This window comes from Erpetoichthys calabaricus, chromosome 14 (genome assembly GCF_900747795.2).
Source record: "Erpetoichthys calabaricus chromosome 14, fErpCal1.3, whole genome shotgun sequence".
Classification (NCBI taxonomy): Eukaryota; Metazoa; Chordata; class Cladistia; order Polypteriformes; family Polypteridae; genus Erpetoichthys; species Erpetoichthys calabaricus.
Window position 1 is genome coordinate 2,993,616 of NC_041407.2, and position 20,484 is coordinate 3,014,099.

The window sequence follows — 20,484 nt, forward strand, 5'->3', positions numbered from 1 at the left end:
GAGCTGAAGACCATTAACGCGGCATCGGGCGCAAGGCAGGAGACGATGCTGGACTGGGCGCCATCACCCACAGCCACAGAAGCCTAACCTGAGTGGACTCCCAGCCATCGAACACGAGGGGAGAAGCGCAGAGTCACCAGGCTGAAGATCAACAGCAGGAGGGAGGGACACGACAGCCATTAGCAGTGCAGGAGTTCGGGCGTCTCGTCGGCAGAGAATGGAGACACAGATCTAGAGATGTGAAAGGCGCCATATCATTACAGCACTACATGACCACAGATGGACCGTGCGACTGACAAACTAAAGGCGCTATATAATTAGATAAACAGACGTGAGAGGCACCACAGAATTACAGGTAAGATATGTAAAGCACTATAAGGAGACCGATCACCTAAAGGCGCTATATAATAGTAACATATACAGAGATGTGTAAGGCACTATATCATCACAGTGTTTTATTTGTCCCCCATTTATTCTAACAAACCGCAGACTTGTGAGGCTCCTTACGGCCTTGTAAAGCAGACCGTTTGTGAAAGGCGCTATAAGGCCAACTGGGTACCCGGCGTTGCGTCCTTTTCCAGTGAGAGGCGTGTAAAATAATGGACTCCAATGGTGTATTGTAAAAAGATTTATTAAGGACACAAAACGGCAAACCACTTGGGAGCTTCTGGAGCAGCCGGCGACTGCCACGTCTTTCTATATTTTTTGTTATTTTCTGTACACAAACACGGCACAAGGAACAAAGAACAATATTTACAACAGAGTGCAAACAGCATGGCGTTCATCAAGCAGGACAGAATCCAGCCTTCAAAATTGGTCAGACTTGAGAAAAGTAAAAATAAAAATTAAATAAAGTTGGAAAGGCACCACAAGTGGCAGTCAAGTCCCAAAGTGGGCTTTGTGATCCCCCGTTTCCATTCTTCTTAAACCTCAAATGGGCATTTAAGGGGCTACAGCCCCCAAGCCCTCATCGAGGTGCCCACCCAGCAGTCTTGGCAGAGGTTTGCAGGTGCATTCAGACGTGTGGTGAGGCCCAGTAAGCCCGGGTGGGTTTAGCTTGTGAAGTGCTCTGATGAAGCCCACCCATGTACAGCCGACTCTCGGTGGCCCCAGAGTGTCATGCGAGTCGATGGATGTCACTGTGAAATGCGCTCTATAAAATAACGATGGCTTGTAGGAGTCTGTCCTTTGGGGGTCCGTCTGTTAAACACCAAACACAAGCCCACCTCTCCCTGTTCTCCTGCACTGCAGACCTCACTGAATGCCGGATGTATGGGGGTCCATGTCAGTCATGTGACCCCCCATTTACTACACTATGGCTCTCAGACTCGTACCCGCTGGATGCCCGTATTCAATGCTGCTTGTGTGCCAGGCTGCCCTGCCCATTTTATCACATCAGGGTCAAGTAGAAGGACATTCGTTCAAAAAGGTCCATTTACCTCAACTACTGTCACCCTAGAAGGTGTGCGCTTGTCACTCTGCTGCTTCCACTGTCCATACTGCCACCTTGAGTTAAAATAACCTGCTAAGAAAATGGACGGCTGAATGGACAGGACGCCAGCCTTCTCAGTAAAAGATGGCTGAAAGGCGGCACAAAGTCTCGGGGTCTATAAGGCTCAAGAGAGCCATCATCAGGGAAGGGATGTGGACATCTTCACTCAGACTCCAGGGCCCGGCTCAGTGGCAGCTGCCAGACTATCCTGCCATCACTCAGTTCAGTGGGCAGTCAGTGCCAAGCAGGCATTTTCATGCACACAAACCTCAACCCAGAAGGAATGAGGCCCAGTGGCTCAGTGGTTAGTGCGAATGTCTAACAGCCCTGGCCTTGAACTCTGTACGCGTGTTCTCTTGGTGGGGTTATCTTGCAATTCTAAACTGGCACAGTGGCAGTGCGAGTGTTGTGCTCGTGTGTGTAAACTGGCGCCATGGCCAAGGCTGCTTCCTGCTTTGCACACAACACTCCTGGAATAGGCACCTGCACCCTGTGACCCTGAGCTGGACAAACAAGCAGGTTACAAAATGAACGAACGAACGAGTGGATATGAAGGCATCAGGAACAAACAGACAGAGCAGTGCACTCGTGTAGAGCGCCGCCATTCATCGTCTCGTAATGGCACAGTGCTGGGCTGCTGCAGTTGGCAGCCTCTAATGAACATTTGCTTCTGTCAGTTCACCCCTTACCTTTCCGAGGAGCTGCTCTGCCTTTTTATACGGCTTACATTTTCAAAATCCTGCTTATCACTAGTGTCCCGTGGGACTTTGCTGGAATGTTTATGATCTTTAACATAATGTAGAATATATTTATTATAAAAATACTCTCAAGAATGGAGAATATAAAAATGTTTTGGTGTCGGCTTGGGTGGCGTTAACATAAATGTGTTTCTTTTCTCCTAACACATTAGGGATACATTGATAACATACAATGAACAGACATTAAAGAAAAAAAGAGTTGGTTCTTTTTGTGATTTTGTTTTTTAAATAAGTAAACACATGAAGCTTTGGCACATTTCATTAAAAAAAAATTAAAAAATAAAAACTTCTTTGTTCCGCCTTGATGGCAGTAGTGGGGTCGACTCCTAGTTTGTTACACACAGGAGGGTTTACTCACGGATGGATCATGAAATGCAAGTGGTGACATTTTTGTTTCTAAGCTAAATTGTGCAAGGTGAAATATTTACACTGGAATGACCAGGAAGTCGTGTCGTTTCCAAGCTAGCCAGCATCGCGGACATCCCATGTAACACAGCTGAGGTGATGTTTCCAAGATGCAAATTCCTGGGACAATTCCACTTCTGGCAAAGTCCAAGGGCCTCAAGGTCAACGCCAGCAGCTGCTTCCTATTTGAGGGCTACTTGATTAACGACGGTGTCGACATCCCTCTGGCAAAATGGTCTCCTGTTGGATCCGCTTCCACTGATTCAAGCAAAGAATATTGAGAATGATGATAAGAATGGCAGTCGTCAATGAAAAAAAAAAAGTTAAAAAGTGTCCTTTGCACTTGGAAAAGGTCTGCAATTTCACTGCGTTCACAGGGCATTTGAGCAAAAGACGACATTTCGTTAAGGACACCCGTCTTTGTTGCTATGAGCATCCTTACCAGTTTAAGGAAGAAAATCTCCCAGCAGTTTCTGAATTTAGCTCTTTGGTTAAGGCGGATATTGGCAGTGACACAGTTTACCACTGCTCCAGATGGAGGTCCATGGCAGTGTTCAAACTGAGATCCGTTACATCCAGGAACTCGGCATTAAAGATGCTGGGGCCAGATGTTGGCAGGGAGACAAAGCTGGTGGCCGAACTGGGCGGAGTTAGGTCTAACCACTCCATAGCTTCCCAGGGAGACTCCGAGAAACTTAAGGCCAGAGCTTGACTCTCAGTGGAAGAGGTGGGTGAAATACGGACGCTCATTGGGGAAAGCGGAGTGTCCATCATTTCAGGAGTGCCGAGAAGTTCCTCCTGACGGGCCACCAAAAACTCCTCCCCCACTCCTCCCTCTTCCCCGAGTTTGAGAAGAACAATTTCACTCGCTCTGCTAATTGAGGTGCTCAGCAAGGTGTCTAGACGGCTACTTCCATTGTTTGTCCCAGGTTCAAAAGGAGCCTGCGAGGAGGGCATGTGCTCGTAGGTCCGCAGCAGTTTGGAGTTTCCAGATGACACCGTGATTTGCGGCACCATCTTGGGAGGGCAGGATTGTTCTTCTTTAGCATTTGCTGGCATTTCTACAAGAACATAAAAACAAAAACACAAATCACTAGGCCCACCTTTATAGCTGCATTTAATGAACTTGTTTTTTTATACCCTTTTAAATGTTTTATTATCTCATGACGTGCCCAATGAGATCAGGAACACAAATAAATATTACAGTTCACAAGAACTAACTGCAGTCCTTAAAACCTAGAGAATTTCAAACATCTCATGTCTTCTGGTTCTTACGAAAGCAAGTCTGGATGCACTTAACAGAGAAAAACATCACAATAATAACAGTAAAAACAGAAATATAAGCAAAAGGCTATTTCAGCTTTGGAGTCCAAACTGGAGTATTTAAGAAGCCATAACTCACAAGTGACACAATGACTTAATCCATAAAGTATGACTTGGCTTATAAATTTATAATTTCTTTTTTAATGGAAACTTTGGTCATATCTTGCTGATAACGTACAAGCCTGAACTGGTGCGGACACAGGCGGCCAGCTGCCATTTACAAGGTCAATGGAAATAAAATAACAGCAATGAGTCAGAAGATCTTAAAGCAAATTCTTCTCCCCCTTGTATCCCAACTACAGATCCTTCCTCCACCAGGGTTGTGGTTTGAGAACTCATTGGTTATGGCCATCCTCTGGTAGGTAGGAGAAGAGATGCCAATGTATGTAGAATGTAGAGTGAGAAACAAAGAAAAGGCAGGGCATTGGTAGGCAGGTCAGAAGATGGTTGCCATCAGGGCATTGGTTCTATGGTGCTAGGGTGCCTTGGGCCTGCCAGGGCTAGATCCAGGCTTCTGAACTACAAATACTTGCTAAGAGCGTAGGCCCTCATTTCTTACTGCAGATTACAGATCATCCTGGGGGTATTCCCTGGTGCCATAGGGGTTTTCCTGACACTAAGTACCCCTGAGAAGGAATGTGCCTCACACTTCAATAAAGTTATGAGGGAAAATTCAGATGCACACCACTGATATTTAATGTGAGATGTTCACAGATGTTCACGTATGTGGGCACTGGCGTTGCAGTACCAAACAGCACAAATACTCAATGGTTTGGAGAAATGAAAACATTGAAGATCAGAGTCTACAACAGACCATTTTTAACCTTTGTATACAAGTGGGAATTATTAAAACTACACATTCTGTCTATTCTCATTATCGGTTTACAGTTCACCTTTTGAAAGTCGTGTTTCAGTAATGTCAGAGGGAGCATGACAGGTGTACACCATTGCAACCCCCGTGTGTGCACGCGTGTGTAAATACTTAACATTACAGCCGACATTTTGGTTTCAAGCAATTGCTCAGCAGAGCTTCTCTGCACTATAATTGTTTGTGCAGGGAAAAGGCAAAGGTATTTTTAGTAATGTGGAGAAAACTGCAATTAATTAAAGACTTAATGGTTTAAGATAAAGGAATAATTATGTTTGTGAGTTTGGAAGCTTTCTTGGTTCCACTTTCAATCGCCATGTTATTAAACATGTTATCTGACTTTCTGACATAACATAAATAAAGATTAATGACAGCAACATATTTCAAGATTAGAATCTATGTTTAGACTCCATGTTTAGACTGTTACTAACTGATTTTATTGGATACCTTGATTAAAGTGTTAGTTCTTTTTTTGGTTATGTGTTTATTCATTTTCATGTATCATCTTGATTTTTCATGTTTTGTGTTCCAGATTTCATGCTTCAGTGATATCCCCCTAAAGTGCCATGGACTCATGTTAATAATTTGCTGCATACCTGCATCAGGGCTTGACGTCACTTTTTTAAGTGGGTGCCAGAACATTGTTTGAGCAAAGAAGAGAACTTATTTTTACCGGTTTGTAGAAATCTGAAATGAATTAATGCTTTAAAAGATTAAAACAAAGACATGTAGTAAGACTCAAATGTTGCCATTAGCTATTAACTAAACTAAACTAATTCAATTCAATTTAATTAAGTTTACTTTTTTGTGACGTACCCTTCACTCAGTACAGGCTCAGAGCACGGTAATAAGCATGATGGACTGTATTGCCTCCTTTTTAATAATTGTATTTAAATATTATATTGAAAACAGCCAGCAAAACTACTAAAATTTACTTGAAAAGCAAGAGAACTCTGAAACGGCAAATGAGAGCTTCTATAAGTAAGCGGTGGATGGCTCTTAAACGTACTATAAACCAAAGACTGCCCAAGTAAAGCTGCAGTCTGTCACTTTGGAGAGATGTTTACGGACATTCTTAATATAGTTTTTGATACTTGCTTAAAACAAAGTAATTGGTTAGTGGACTCAACCTGTGACATCACAAACCACCTTGTTTAAATATAGTCTGAATTTTGTAAAAACGAAGGCCTATTTCCATGGCTAGGAAAATATTTTATATTTCATTCAAATCTAAAAAATGACAAAATCAGCCTTGGACTGTTTAAGAGTTTTATATTTTACAACCAAATGGACAACACATTTTGCTGCTTTGGTTCTTGATTCTTGCCTGTTAAAACAACTGCATCCATGTTTAATCATCTTGGTGCTTATTTTGCTGCTTCTAAAATATAAATACAAGTAGACATCATACATATTAATTTAATGAACAGATTAATGTGTTCTCTCAGTCCAACTGGCAATGGGTTTTCATACTGCCTAATTTTGCAAAATATTTCAAACATTTGAGGAGCTGTCAGTTTTATCTACAAAAACTATTTAAAATGGTTTCACGCTTAAGGGAACCTGAAATAAAATATCACGGCAACTCAGACAGCTTTTCAGTTATTCCTTTTTGTTCTATCTGTAATGGAACAATGCACCACAGATAAAGAATTTTCTATGCCTTGCTGTCCGAGTATTATGTAATAAAAATGTGCTCGGTCTCTTGGGATCAGAGTAAGTGCCATTTTACACAGTTGTACATTCTTTTCCCAAGTGTATCATTGAAAACATTGACCAAAACATTTGATCTGTACTCCAAAATATGTCTTCATAGTCATGGAAGAATATCAGAAGGATCCACATCTTGTTTTTTACCCACACAAACATTTAAGTTTCATCCAGAAATGCGGACAGTCTCATTCTCCTAAGCAAATTTGAGCAATTCCTTCTATAAACACTCACCTCCGCTTGCAATAAGAACGTCTAATAGTTCGTCCATCTGCTGGCTTCGTGTCAACTGCTGAAATTAAAGCAAAAGAAGGAAAATGAAGTGTTTTGTGCAAGGTTACTGATTTCCATTCTTTTCCATTTGCTTTTTCCAATCCAAACACACCAGACCGCCGCCATCTATTTTACATTAATTTAAACTTTTACTTCTGCAAAGTAAGTAGACTGGCCGGACATGTCTTGGTGTATAGAATCGTCTTGAAACAGTGAAAACATGCACTGAATATGTTTTGCAATAAATACACAAACCACCTCTTCAAACTAGGAAATGATCACAGTGTTAAATAAACTGAAACTTATTACTTTTGTGAGGGAATTGACCGGGACATTTTATATGTTACACTGACATGGTCTGCATTATGTCCTGAAAACCGGCGCAACAACTGAAAAACTGACCTTGTTTTCAGCAATACTGCTTATAATGTGAAATTTTACACCGTTTTACATTGTTTAAGTGTTCAAGATCGTTTTTTGTAAATGAACCATATTATATTTTTCTAAAAGTTAATTCTCTTATTGGGACAGCTGTTCACACTGTGTAAAATGACACAGCTCCAAAGCGGTTTCTTTTTTGTTGGGCTCACATTGAATAAATTAACTGGGTTAAAGAAAATTATATGATATTTGTGTCCTTGCTTACCTTTTATAATTTAACAAGAATACTGAAGACTTAGGGATTGTCATTTTGTGCCAGTGAGACAATCATTTTTTATTGAATTTTATATTGTGATTTTTTATTGAGGTTCCTATTCCTTTTGTATAAATGAATAGGATTATAGAATTACAAAATGTTTTTCGGGTTCCTCTTCATTTTGTGTAAATTAACAAAATTCTGGAAACATTTATCACATTTTGGGGTACATGCATACTTTGTGTAAATTAATAGCATCACAGAACAGTTCAATGCTTTTCGTGATTCATACTTTCTTTGTATAAACAAAAAATCTATTTATTAGACTTGAGTTCCTGCTCAGTTTACAAGAATTAATAAAATGTATTTTCAGTTCTTCTTCATTGTGTGCAGGTTACAAAAATTACAGAATAATCTGGATTTGTTTCATGATGATATTCCTGTTCATTATGTGTAAATCGAACAAATATACATAATAACATATTGTCCCTTGGGTCTGCTATGCGCCTCTTTATGCAACAGATCAATATCATTTCACTTTCATTAGAGTGAGGGTCATGGTAGCATGTGCCAATATGAACAGATTACTTTTGCTTTTGTTTTTTTGTTCATTGTGTGTAAATTAACAAAATCACAAAAAAATACTACATTTGGAGTTCCTGCCCATCTCATGAAATTTAACAAAATTACAGAATAATTTATTTCATTTAGGGGATTCCTGCTCACTTTGAGTAGGGTTAACGGCACTATTTGTATTAGGTTGCTTTTCACTTTATACAACTTAACACCATTACAGAAAAGTACATTACTTTTTTTAAAATGCTGAATATTCCATCGTATCAATAAGGTTCCTGCTCCCTTTCTGTACATAACATTTTACAGATGTTGTAGCAATTTACAGGGAGGATCTTTCCTTTAATAATGATACTCTTAAGGGTCTAAATGCAGACCCTTTATTATTATTATATTATTTATTATTATTATTATTATTATTTATGTGGTGTGGCCCAGTTTTTTGTCTGCTCAAAGGCCTAAGATCAGCATGATAAGCAGTGCACAGTGCAGGCAGGAAGAGGAATACATGCAGGGGCCGGTCTGTTACTGGGACATCAGTGCGGCGGTGTGTCTTGAGGTGCTTGACAGACTGGGCTCTCTTAGTTTACCTGCTTTACTGCATCCTCATAGGAGGGGGGCTGTTTTATCTTTGATGCAGTAGAGTCTGAGCTACAGAAGGCAGCAGAAGAGAAGGGAAACTTTTGACCCCCGTGCCCTGGAGAGTGTAATATAGCCATCTACATGAAAAAAATAAAAGGTTTGGTTACATGTAGTGTTAGGAAGGGAAGGAGACAGACAAGACAAGACAAAACAAAAAGAAACTTGATCGTAACTAAATGCATGCTGTAAGATCGCAAAAAAAAAAAATATATATATATGGAACTGCACTGGATTCACTGCTCTTCCTGGCTCAAGGGGCTTAAGTATGCATGTTGTGAGGAAGTTCTTTGTATAGCAGGGACGTGCAGTACTCCACTTGGGGAGACTGGTGGCCAACTGGCATCTGTTCTTCAAATTCCCATTTTTACATTACCAAGGCACTGCAGGCAAGATACAAAATGAATGTGGGAGAAGGAAACCAAGTCACCTTGAAGCGGCAAAATAATTTTTTTTTTTTGTTTCTTAACTCTTGGTTTTGAGCATCATTCTTATGTTTCTTTTTAACCCCATTAGGCATCATACCTTGTGATGTATGCTTTGACTCTTAGTGACTGGGTGACCCCTGTTGTTGGTGTTGGCAAATGGTGGTTGAATATTCCTCTGATCTGTGGGATAAGAACACGTGGAGCTTCCAGAGTGGCCACTGGTGCTTTGGGAAATCTGCAAAAAGAAATCCAGGTGTGAAAAATATACACTCTTTGCTAACCTGCAGGATGATAGGATTTCTGAAATGGTACTGATAATGCCAAGTGGAAAAACAGCAAACAACCATCTCAAATTGTATTTCATTGAATCAAGACAGTAAATGATGTGTCTGTCCTGGTAAAGCTATTTGTATGGAAACAATAAGCTCTTCTAAACTTTTTCAATTGTGTATGTTTAATTTAGCTACGATTTAAAAACATTCTGAAGGGATCTACAGCATGATGGGTTTTACAATAAACATATCATTTATTTACCATTCAGCTGGTCTAAATAGTTTGATATTCAGTGTGCAAGCATCCCATCAAGCAGCATACTCAAGGCCAGAGCCTGGGGGTATAGTGCATGGCATCTGTGATAAACACTCACATTGAGATGGGTAACCCAATGGCCAGGGGGAATTTCAAGTTGGAATTGGTGGAGACAGGGTTGAAGTTTGACCAATCAAGACCGTAGAGGTGACAGGAAACCGGAACAATGCACATTGTCATGCCACAGCAGAAAAAAAAAGGGCAAGAGACAGTAGCACCCAGGAAAAGAAGAGAATAGTGAACTGGGATGAAAGCAGTAAAACTTTCCTATGACACAAGGATCAAGCAATCCTGCAGATGCCTTTGTTACTCAAATCTCCTTGAAGACAAAGAGTGAAGCCTAGAGTGAGTCATGAAAGGATTAAAAGACCTACAGACGAGAGAGAGAGAGAGATTTAGTGCACACCACCTGTGCTGCAAGTTCAGGAGAGACCACAGGTCTTGTTAATATGTCAGTGTTCTTCAGGTGCTTGGTGTCTTCCTTTTGTTCGTTCATCCCTCCCTTGAGTTTAGTTCTTTAATGTTTTTTCCCCACCTTGATTTTATTTTGGACACTTTTTCACACAACTCCAACTCCCTCACACTGCTTTTCTGGGTCTAATGTCGTTGTATGTTTTTACTTTTTTGGCAAAATAATAGACTGTTGCTTTAAGAGGAATAGAAGCCTTGCAGAGGAATTGGTCTTCACTGGAAACACCACGTGTAACTGGTTGCTTTATAAGGCATCATGGAAGCAGCAACTCTGTCTTTATTTCCTCTTTGTTTACCACCACTGCTGCTGTATTCTAACCTCTCAATTTGACTGGCACATTAATCTTATTACTCTTAATCTGCAGGAAGGTATGAAGATGCTGTGCTGTGCAAGGAGCTTGTGCTGACTTGACACCGAATTACTGAGAGCAAATGTAATACCCTAGAAGAATCTATTAAAATAAATCATTTACTATAAAAGAATTACAGTGAAATGGATTTAATAAAGGAATAATTCCATGTGTGAAGTGAAACCCGTGAGAAGTTTTAAAGCATATCTGAATGAGAAATTTGCAACAACTTAGCACTTAAACTACCCAGGTGACTCTGACAGACTGAATGGTCTCTACTTCTGTGTTCACTTGTTGACTGCAAGATTTTTGAGATAGCCAGCAAGTGTGAAAGAAGTAAATGTTACCATTCACTTTTCACACACAGAGGCTGTGAAATAACAGGGTTATTATCTCAGTAATTCAGATTCATTCATTCACACTTTAAGACTTAATGACATGATATGGTTAAGTTTGAATTTTTTTCATAAAGCCTTTTCTTAATTTTTTATTCCAGAATTGAATTATTTTGCTCTTTTGTTTATATTTTCCACGTGGTTATCACATACACTGATGTCACCAGAACCACTGCTATACACGTGCACACAGAGGTATATTTACAGCATGTAACAAGCACCAACGCCATCTATTTTCTCAGCCTTAACCCGAGTACCTTATAACTGGTTCACTTCTGTTAACACTGCTGTGTACTACATACAGCAGTTGTGATATTTTGCATGCTTGAGCTGCTAATTTCATAGTGTTGCACATATTATTATCCCAGGACTTGACTTGGAAAACATCTAATTAAGGTCTCTAGGATATCAACTGTGATTTTCATTTACACAATTTTGTTGGTAAAATTATAGGATACCCTGTTTGTAGAAAAATGATTAATACACTCTGATCGACAAGTTATTTACCATGACCAGTTAGGCCAGAACATTAAAAGGTGTGAATGTATTCAGTTCTACCAGTTTTAACAATAAACTGCCAACCTCTGATGATCTAGTACACTGCTTACCTGCAGGGGTCGATGTGGTGAATGATTGTTTCCATCCCCAATTTGGCCACTGGGTGACACTGATAGGAAGTAAGGGTTACTGGGTGATGGAGGAAGGCTCGAGTGCTGAGGGCTGCTTGCTGTCTTGTTCAAAGGTGAATGCTGTGGAGAACACTGTGGGCTTAGAAAAGCAGACAAAGCTGGACTTCCGGATGTGGCATCCAAGCAGAGAGGGCTTACCATGCCAGGCAGGTGCGACGGCTGGCAGGAGCTGACTGTTTTCACATGCTTGTTTGAAAGAGGGCAGCTGGAAACAACATGCTCCTGCTTGATGGAAACACCAAAAAATGGCGATGTAACAACCTCCTCCTGCTGCTGGCTGTGATTCCTCTTGCGCTTGTGCAATTGCATCTTCAGCTCCTCTACTTGCCGCTGTTCCTGGTGTAGCTTCCAGGTGAGCTCATCGATTACCTTCTGCTTTTCCACCAACATTTTGTCTTTCTCTGCATCCAAACCCTCCAGCTCTGCCTGCATGCAACCTCCATTCATGTTTCCCATTAGCCCTTCCTCTGCGCTCAGATGGCCCGGAGACGGCTGGAGGCACATTGGAGGGGAAGACAACGTGACATCACTAAAGCTATCTGGCAGGGACCCGCTAACTGAGAGGTCAGATGATGCTGGGGAAATAGGTGGACTGGAGCTGGTGCTGCTGAACTGGTAAAAGCCATTGGAAGGTGTGCCAGATGATCCCTGATAGCCTGTCATGGAGCTAGCAGGAGTAACTGGGAAAGTGATGGTTTTAATATCTCCCAAGGGCATTCCATTGTTTGCAGATGGATCCTGGAAAGGTCTCAGTCTTTCCACAAGTGCTGTTTTAGTGCCAGATACAGGAAGACCTCTAATCCTCAGTTGCTGTCTAAGCTCAGATACCTAATATCACAAATTCAGAAATAGAATAAGAAAAAAAATAAACAACAGGAAACCATTTGTGTATATAAGCGTTTTCTGTATTCAACCAGTATGCCTTTTTCTCATCTCTGTCAAATGGTTGAAAAATGTACTCATTTAACATGTGCCTTTGTGATACGTGAATAAGAAGTAAGGACAAAGAGCCCTCTTATCTGTTGGTAACTAGTCACCTTTTACAAGACTGTGGGTTAAGTTAGACTTAAGTGATCAAGTATATTATTGATAGATCAATGATATTATTAGGGAAGAGTGAAAGCAAAGGCAGTGGAAGGCACTTCTGTTGGCCATATGGCAGTGAAGATAACACTCACCTTAAGATCATCTAGGTTGGAGGGAAGAGGTCCTGTCTTAACTGGAGAGATGCATGTTTGGCCAGTAAAGCTGTTTTTCACTGGGGAGGTTGTAGAGCTGGCACCGATTCCCACATTTGGACTTCTTGACAGGGGTTCATTATGTTGTCTGAACAAAAAGGAATTGAACTTGGTGATTTTTTTATCCTTGTTGTGAAGAGTTGCTTTTAACACATCAGCAGTATGAAAGGTAGGCATACTCACTTGAGTTGGGGTGGCGACGCGGTCTGGTAGCTGAAGTGCTGTTGGTGCTGATGAGAGTGCTGATGATGCTTTTGTTGGCTCAGGATCTGCAACTGGAGGAAGAGTTGCTGCTGCTGAAGCAGACGGGCATAGGCTGAATCCATGGGTGGAGGAGTCTTCTCTGCCTTCTGATCTGGAGGAATGTACTGGTGGTACTTGAGCTTTTTCACTTTGGGCTTAGTGTCTTTTGGTTTCTTGTGTCGATTTTTATCAAGTGTTTTTGACTGTAGAGGGAGAAAAATAAGAAAGAATGAGACACAGACACTTGGAAATTAAATATGTTCAGCAGTCTGTTAGTAGAGATGTTGTTATGACACAAAAGGCACAGTGTTTTCAAGTACCAAGTTGCCAACCATGCACAAGCATCATCTGTTATTTTGGAAATATGTTTCAACCTTTGAATTTTAAACATTTGCTTCTCACCACTGCAAATTTACCTTGTTGATTGCAGGGACTGGTATGGGAGGTGTGTGCGCAGTTGTAATCTGTCTGGGACTCTCTGTTTCACGTATATGGTTCCCATAGAAAACATTCTGTACATTTGCTTCCTGGCTTAGAGAAATCTAGGACATACAAGATTAGGTTAGCATTAATAAATAATATGGAAGAGTCACTGGTTTGAACAAATCTCCTGAAAGAAAAAAAGATCAGTAAGGAAAGAGGGACAATATATGAGATGTCTATGCGTAAATACTCCTTGATGGTTCTTCACAGAAAATTCCCTTGGGAAAATGACCAGTCATTATTCAAAATGTGGGGATTCCAGAGGTGCTAAACAATCTGTGCATCACAGATATGGTGCAAAATCACTGTGGAACCACCTGATCATCTTTAATTACCAAGCCAAATAATTCCAATAAAGTATCATGTCCAAACAGTAAATGACACACTTAATTCCTTTGAAAAAAATCCATGAGGACATATGACTTCAGCAGTTAAGAAACAAAGAACATCACGGTTGGATGGGAACAAACAAGTAGAGCAGCCCAGTCCTGAGGCTTATGACAAACACCAGTATAACATTATTTGTTTGCCAATTGTGTCTGTAATGAATTATAAAAATTTATTTCAAAGCCTGGCAAGCATGTGGATCTGTTTAAATGATGGATATGTAATGTGCTCTACTAATCATCTGTAACCCTGCTGTAAATAATTACATTGCTGCCACTGAAAGCAGCAGTTAGCCAAGAGGTCAAAACTGTTTGAGCCACCAGAGTTAATAATGCAAACTGGGAGCAAAGCAAACTAGACTACGGTGTAATAATTAGCAGCCCATTCAGATGAGCCCTCTTAAGAAGGTTGTTCTTCTGTCTTGTGTGGAGATTCATGACTCCGTGTACCTTCCCCAGATACTTTGGTTTTCTCTTAAACACAAAAAATATAGCTGACATGGACAGACATACTGTATCTCACGTGTCCTTTTGTGTGCTATTATGCACAGACGTTTTAATGTTGCATTTAGGAGCTCACTCCTACACCTCTAAGCTGGGATGTCAATATGGGCAGCACACTTGTCTGGTGAAAATTTATTTATTTATTTAAACTTTAAAAATGTTGTCTCCATTGCTGCTGAATGGTGACTCAACAGCCAGCGGCTAACAGTCAGGCCAGTATAAATATGACTATTCTGGATCTACTCTAAGACTAAACATCAAATATGTTGATAAGCTGAGCTGAGTCACCTACTCTGAGTGAGCTCAAACTATAAGACTGAAGCTGCCAAAAGAGGAAGAAGATGAAGAAGAAAACATGGACGTCCCATGAAGTCAGGTGGCTGTGTCAACTCGACAGATGCGTGCTGAACCTCAGCCATGGCCAGCAGTCCATGCCACGTGATTTCTGGAGCAGTTTAAAAACCTTTTGCCACTGATCTTCTAAAAGCAGACAATAGCTTGGCACTGTGACAACTGCACTGGAAAATTGCAGCACTCTGTGCCAAGTACACTGTGTTACAAAAACTGAGGTATGCGGGAATGCAGCGCATGCCAAATATCTGTCACCTCTGGACTAACAGTCGCTCAGGAGGCAATGCAGGACACTGCTGACTGGATCACCCAACATGGTTTCAAACCTGTGCTCCTAGACCTCGCCACTACCTCTGTTCTGTTTAGGCTGATGTCTCCTATCTTAGAGTTGAAAGACAATAAAAAGCAGGTGTCTCAAACATACCTGAGAGGCACCCAAAGGAGTAGGAGAGGGGACTTCAGCGGTCTTAATTTCCGTAGGGCCCTGGGATTCATCACCCCTGCCATGCTCTGGAGACAGACCATCACTGCTGCTCTCTTCCTCGAATGCATATGTGTCTTCCTCTTTTGGGAACTTGCCATGATTAACTGTATGAATACAAATGTGCAGAGAATACAAAATGAGCAAAGAAACATATGAGGAATAAGATCTAAACTGAACGGGAAAAGGCTGAAGACATCCACAAGCTAGTTTCATTTGAGATTCTTTGGCTGGCATGTGGCTTCATGTGCTGGATTTATGGAGCTGGGTAGATAAAATGGTGGGTTCTCTATTTGATAAAACTAAGTTGACAGCTAACTCTCTTTCACCTAGTCACACCTTGACTTATTTTTTTTTGAACATGGATGAAACATAGGTAGCATAATGGGCATGCTGTCTTATCAGATTTGAAAGCGAGTAACCTCTGATAGGTGGCCTTCTTGTCCAACATTCCATTCCAGCTTATGCCCTAATGAAACTGGGAAAGGGTTCAGGAACCTGGAAACCTGAAATGAATTTAGAACACAAGTGAATGAACATACAATCAATTGTTCTAATGAGGATCAGCAACAGTGTCACAGAGGTTGAAGTAAGTAATCTTAGGGGGAAGAGAAAAAAAAAATGAGTGCTGGTGCTGTACACCTTCAGAACCCTGGTTTCATATACTAAGCAGGTCCCTAAATGCACATTCTCTGTGTGTTATTTTCCTCTGAGCACTTTCTTTAGGATGGGAAGGTTGGTTTGTTTGCTAACTAAAAACTGACTCAGTTCAAGTGAGTGTGGCCTGGTACTCCTTCCATGGTGGGCTCCTGCCTTGTGACCAGGTAATTAATCAAATTTCTTCGATACATACTATGGTTGTTTGGACATTTAAATATTATCATGTGCCACACAATGGGTTCACCCTTAAAGTCAAGGCTAAAAAGTGTAAGATATTTTAAGTGAGTGTAACCTATTTTATTTGGGGTCTGCAACTACAGTTCGGTCACTGCCAAGCAGTTAAGCTTTTACATCAGTACAGATTTCTGATGAGAGTTCAGCCTCAGGATTATTGTTTTAATCATTTCAGATGAAAGTGACAGCAGGAAAACATTCTGGCTGAATTTTTTTTTTCAGACAGAAACTCAAAAGTAGATAACTAACACTCCCATTGTTCCCCACACCCACCCGAAGAAGTCGGATGGAAGCTCTTGTCTACCAGTCCCCAGTCTGCCTAAAATTGACAGGTCCACTTGAATCGCCCAGTGTACCACTGATAGAGAGGCCGCTATCTAGATGACCAAATTATGTCCTAATTGTAGGTTCCTGAGAATGAAGGTTAATTTTATGTCATGGCTCACGTGAGCTGCCAAAACAAGTCCCTGGTTTTACTCACCACAATACAGGGTGGAGGAGGGGAAATCGGCCAGAGGAGGCCAGTTGTAGTTCCTGCACCTGTTGGTGAAGATTTGTTCTCCAGAGAACTTGGTGGGGGAGGGCTGATTACTTTGGATATGTCCAGAAGATTAACAAACTCAGACGAGATAATTAGTGGAAGAAAGATAAAATTAAGTGAACACTGGCTACGCATGGTGCACTATGTTTAAAAGGGGGCATTCTCACAAGTCTGATAGTAGGAAGAGATGGGTACAGCACTAAATAAGCATAGACCTGATCTTGTATGTGTCTGGAAAGGGGCATAGTTTCAAAATTACAGCAGCACACAGCACCGAATCAGAATGGACAGGACAGTGTGGTAAATTAAAAAAGAGACATGACTTTATAGTCATCGCACCAGACGTGACTGAATCAGAATATCTGTCTCCTCAAGGAAAACTAGAAAGTGAATAGCACTACAGTTTGTGCAGACCACAAGAATGAATCAGAATGAGAGACATTATTACAATTTAAAAAAAAGGCTTGGTTTTGTAATCAGGGTGACATAAAAGTCTGAATCTCCTTTGCAATTTAATGTTACTTTGTTTTCCTATTAATATTTAGGGGCTTTGGAAGCACTGATATAGTTCTGAATGAGAAGTGGCTTTAAACTGGTCTTCATCAGATGAGATGTATGATTTCCAGGGAGGATAGGACTCCTTTTTTTTTTGTAAACAAAATGGATTTAAAGACCCACTCAGCATTCAGTTTTTATTTTTTAAATGAGACTGCATTAGAGTGACCATGTCAGTCAATGGGCTATCACCTAGTCCAAGACTGATTCCTGCCTTGAGCCCACTTTTGCCAGGATAAACCTTAGCTACCTGCAAACCTGCAATTGAAAAGCCACATTCAAAAAATGACTGAATGGACAGAATTATTTGCAATGCATTATTGTTAAACTGTGATAACTAGCATCTCATCTTGGGTCATTCCTTGCCTTGTGCCTGATACTGCTGAGATCAGCTCCAGCTGCCCATGATATTAATGCTTGAATGTGTGGGTCACAGATTTAATCTCCACTACACAGCTTTCATGGACTGGGGTATGTTTAAGAGTTTTTGTTACCTTAGGAGCATAAAGAAAAATACACTTGATTGAAATTAAACCAAATACAAATATATTTAGATTATACAATAAACTATTCAGGCCACACCTAGAGTACTGTGTGCTGTTCTGAAAATTATACAACAAGAAAGACATAGCAGCACTTGAAGCTGTACAAAGGACAGAAGCCAAGTACAGGAAAATAAGGACAGGTCATAATCAAAGAATTAACCCTGTTTATTCTCGAGCACAGGAGATTGCACAATGACCTAATCTAGGTCTTCAAAATCATTAAAGGCATTGATAAAAGGAGATCCAGCAAAATTCTTTCAACTTAAATGGTGAATCATGTACTTGAGGACACCAGTGGGAATCAAGGGGATGTGCATTTAGGACTGAAGCCAGGAAGAAATTCTTTATGCAAAACGTTGTGGGACTCTAGAACAAACTACCAAGACATGCAGTTGAAGCAGAAACCTTTACAACGTTTAACTATCTGGATGAGATATTGGGAAAGCTTAGTTATTAGCTAAACAAACAAAAAAATTGATGAACTGAATTATGTCCTCCTGTTTGTAAAATTTCTTAGGTTTTAAGATTTAAAACATCAGAAGAACATTTCAGCCATAAAAACTTGTTCACAATATAGAGCAACCAAAATTACCAAAACTGGTGGAAAGCACAGCAGTACTGTTAAAATGGCAAAATCTGTTGTGCAAAGGTCTTTACCCATAATGCCTCAAGGTGGCAGCACAGATACTCAGTAGGCTGCAATGGGCAGATTCTGTCACCTAGGTTGTGATGTATAGTAATAAAGACTTTATTATTATTGCACAATAGTACAACAAAATTGAGATGCTGTCCCCAATGCTGCTAGTGAATACAATATTACAAAAGATAAAATAATAGTTAGGAAATAGAAAATAAAATACTTCAGCTAAATACATTTTATGCAACTATACTGCACACACACACGTATAAACAAAGAATGGCTTTAAATGTATTTACATTTATTTTAAAAAAAAATGATGCTTGCGACGTCATGATCAGTGACCTCCGGGTGACTGTTGGGGGCTAGTAATCGAAGTCTAACTGTTGATTTTCTATCAAGTCAGTGGGATGACGTGGGCTTGACAGATGCCATGACTGCCTCATATCTCACTGTGTCCCTACACGTGGATATCAGGACCCTGTGTCCCTGGGCCTAATCTCAAATGTAGCAGTGCTCTGACCCTGTAGATCAGGAGCTGAAGGCGATGACAGGCTACTGTTATAAAGAGCCACTGATATCAGCCTTCAGCTATGTGCTGCACGCAATTGACATTCTCTCTCTGTGATGGCCAGCTGATCCCAATCACAGAGATTGGCCTTTTACTCTGCTGCTAATGGTAGGAATGTAGCGCAGGTTAAATGGCTTGGCTGACAAGTGTTCTTCCTGTACTTTTCTATGATTGCGAGATAAGCTGCAATGGCATTTCTGTTTTAGGCTCTGAAGGCTCCTCAAGCTCTGGTTTGATTAGCGCCATTATCCTTTTGGGATGGTAGGAAAGCAGGCTGCTCCTTGGCCCTGTGATGCTAACTTTCTCTCTATTCCTCCACTAATGCAAAGGTGGCACACTTGCTCCCGTCACCTGTCCGTTTTCTATGAGGAAAGGTGATAGCACGAGTTAGGAGTAATATTCTGGCATTTTGGCACCCTATGTTCATGTAACTCTTACCTTCTTCATGATGCCCTTGAATAGGTTAACTCTTTGAGGGCTAAATATGTTTTCGGCGACTGGCAGAAATGCGCAGCAGATCAGCTGCCGGCCACCGGAGCCGACTTCACGCAGAGCTAAAGGCAGATCTGGTGAAAGAGCGAAGTGAATGCGCAAAATAAAAAAACTCCATAGAGAGCATTTTGTGTATTATTTTCTTGAATTGGACTCTGATGTATCGTACTCTGATTTTGAGATAAGTAATCTTGAGATCGAAAACTAAAGTGATGTTCCAGTATCAGCTGATTGGTCCCCAACTGAATGCATTCGTGTAGTGGCTGGCAGCTGCGTGAAGACACTGCTATATCTCGTTACAAGTCGACACCCGCCTCAAAAAAGAGTTAAATGAGCAGCTCAAGGCTCATTTAAAGTACAGCATGTTGGTGAACTGTACACAAACATGATAATCCTCACATGAAGAAAATTCAAAGCTTACACCTTGACTTGCAATTATTTACCTTTCATTGCCACCTCCTTGACAGAAGAATCCACAGGAATGATATTCTTCTTCACCAGTTCAAGTGGTCCGGGCCGCAGAGCAATCTTCTCATTCAGATCAACAGCCAGGCGAGAACGCTTTAGCTTCATCTGGGTGGCCTGCTGAGGGCCTTCAGCAGCAGAGTCTAGACAAAAGAAAGATCAGCAGTCATGCTGAGCTTTCTGAACATGAAGATTCATGGTTCCCCCTTAAATACCCCCAATAGGACATTGCATGTGCAATGGATTTATGAGAATGGCATGCTGGTGGAGTGTTTAGCACTTCTACCTCAAGGCTCCACGGTCTTTGTTTCAAACTCTGATCAGGCCACTGAATGAGTGTAGTTCACATTCTCCTTATGTCTATGTGGGGATTTTCTCTATGGTTCCTCTGTCATCCCCAAGATGCACTTTTCAGTTTAATATCTATTAAATAATTCATTCATTCATTCTAAAACAAATCCCTGCTGTGGACAAATAAAGTTCTATCTATCCATTTTTG

The 20,484-nt window shown here is 40.8% G+C and overlaps 1 protein-coding gene across 9 annotated transcripts in view; it reads right to left on the minus strand.

Moving 5' to 3' along the window:
• Positions 1-693: 693 nt before the first annotated feature.
• The window catches only part of myocd (myocardin), a 222,037-nt gene continuing 202,246 nt past the window's right edge, over positions 694-20,484 (minus strand). For 3 of the 9 annotated variants that reach the window (XM_028819263.2, XM_028819266.2, XM_051918894.1), the window contains 10 exons: positions 19,964-20,128; positions 15,229-15,392; positions 13,497-13,622; positions 13,021-13,283; positions 12,778-12,925; positions 11,519-12,427; positions 9,204-9,341; positions 8,630-8,758; positions 6,791-6,848; positions 694-3,716 (listed from right to left, as the gene is read on the minus strand). In XM_028819263.2, coding sequence (XP_028675096.1) covers positions 3,175-3,716; positions 6,791-6,848; positions 8,630-8,758; positions 9,204-9,341; positions 11,519-12,427; positions 12,778-12,925; positions 13,021-13,283; positions 13,497-13,622; positions 15,229-15,392; positions 19,964-20,128 — 2,642 coding nt within the window. In that variant the 3' untranslated portion in view covers positions 694-3,174. Of the gene's footprint in view, positions 3,717-6,098; positions 6,228-6,790; positions 6,849-8,629; positions 8,759-9,203; positions 9,342-11,518; positions 12,428-12,777; positions 12,926-13,020; positions 13,284-13,496; positions 13,623-15,228; positions 15,393-19,963; positions 20,129-20,484 lie in introns of those variants that run through there. The other 6 variants (XM_028819265.2, XM_051918895.1, XM_028819268.2 and 3 more) reach the window with 6 other exon arrangements.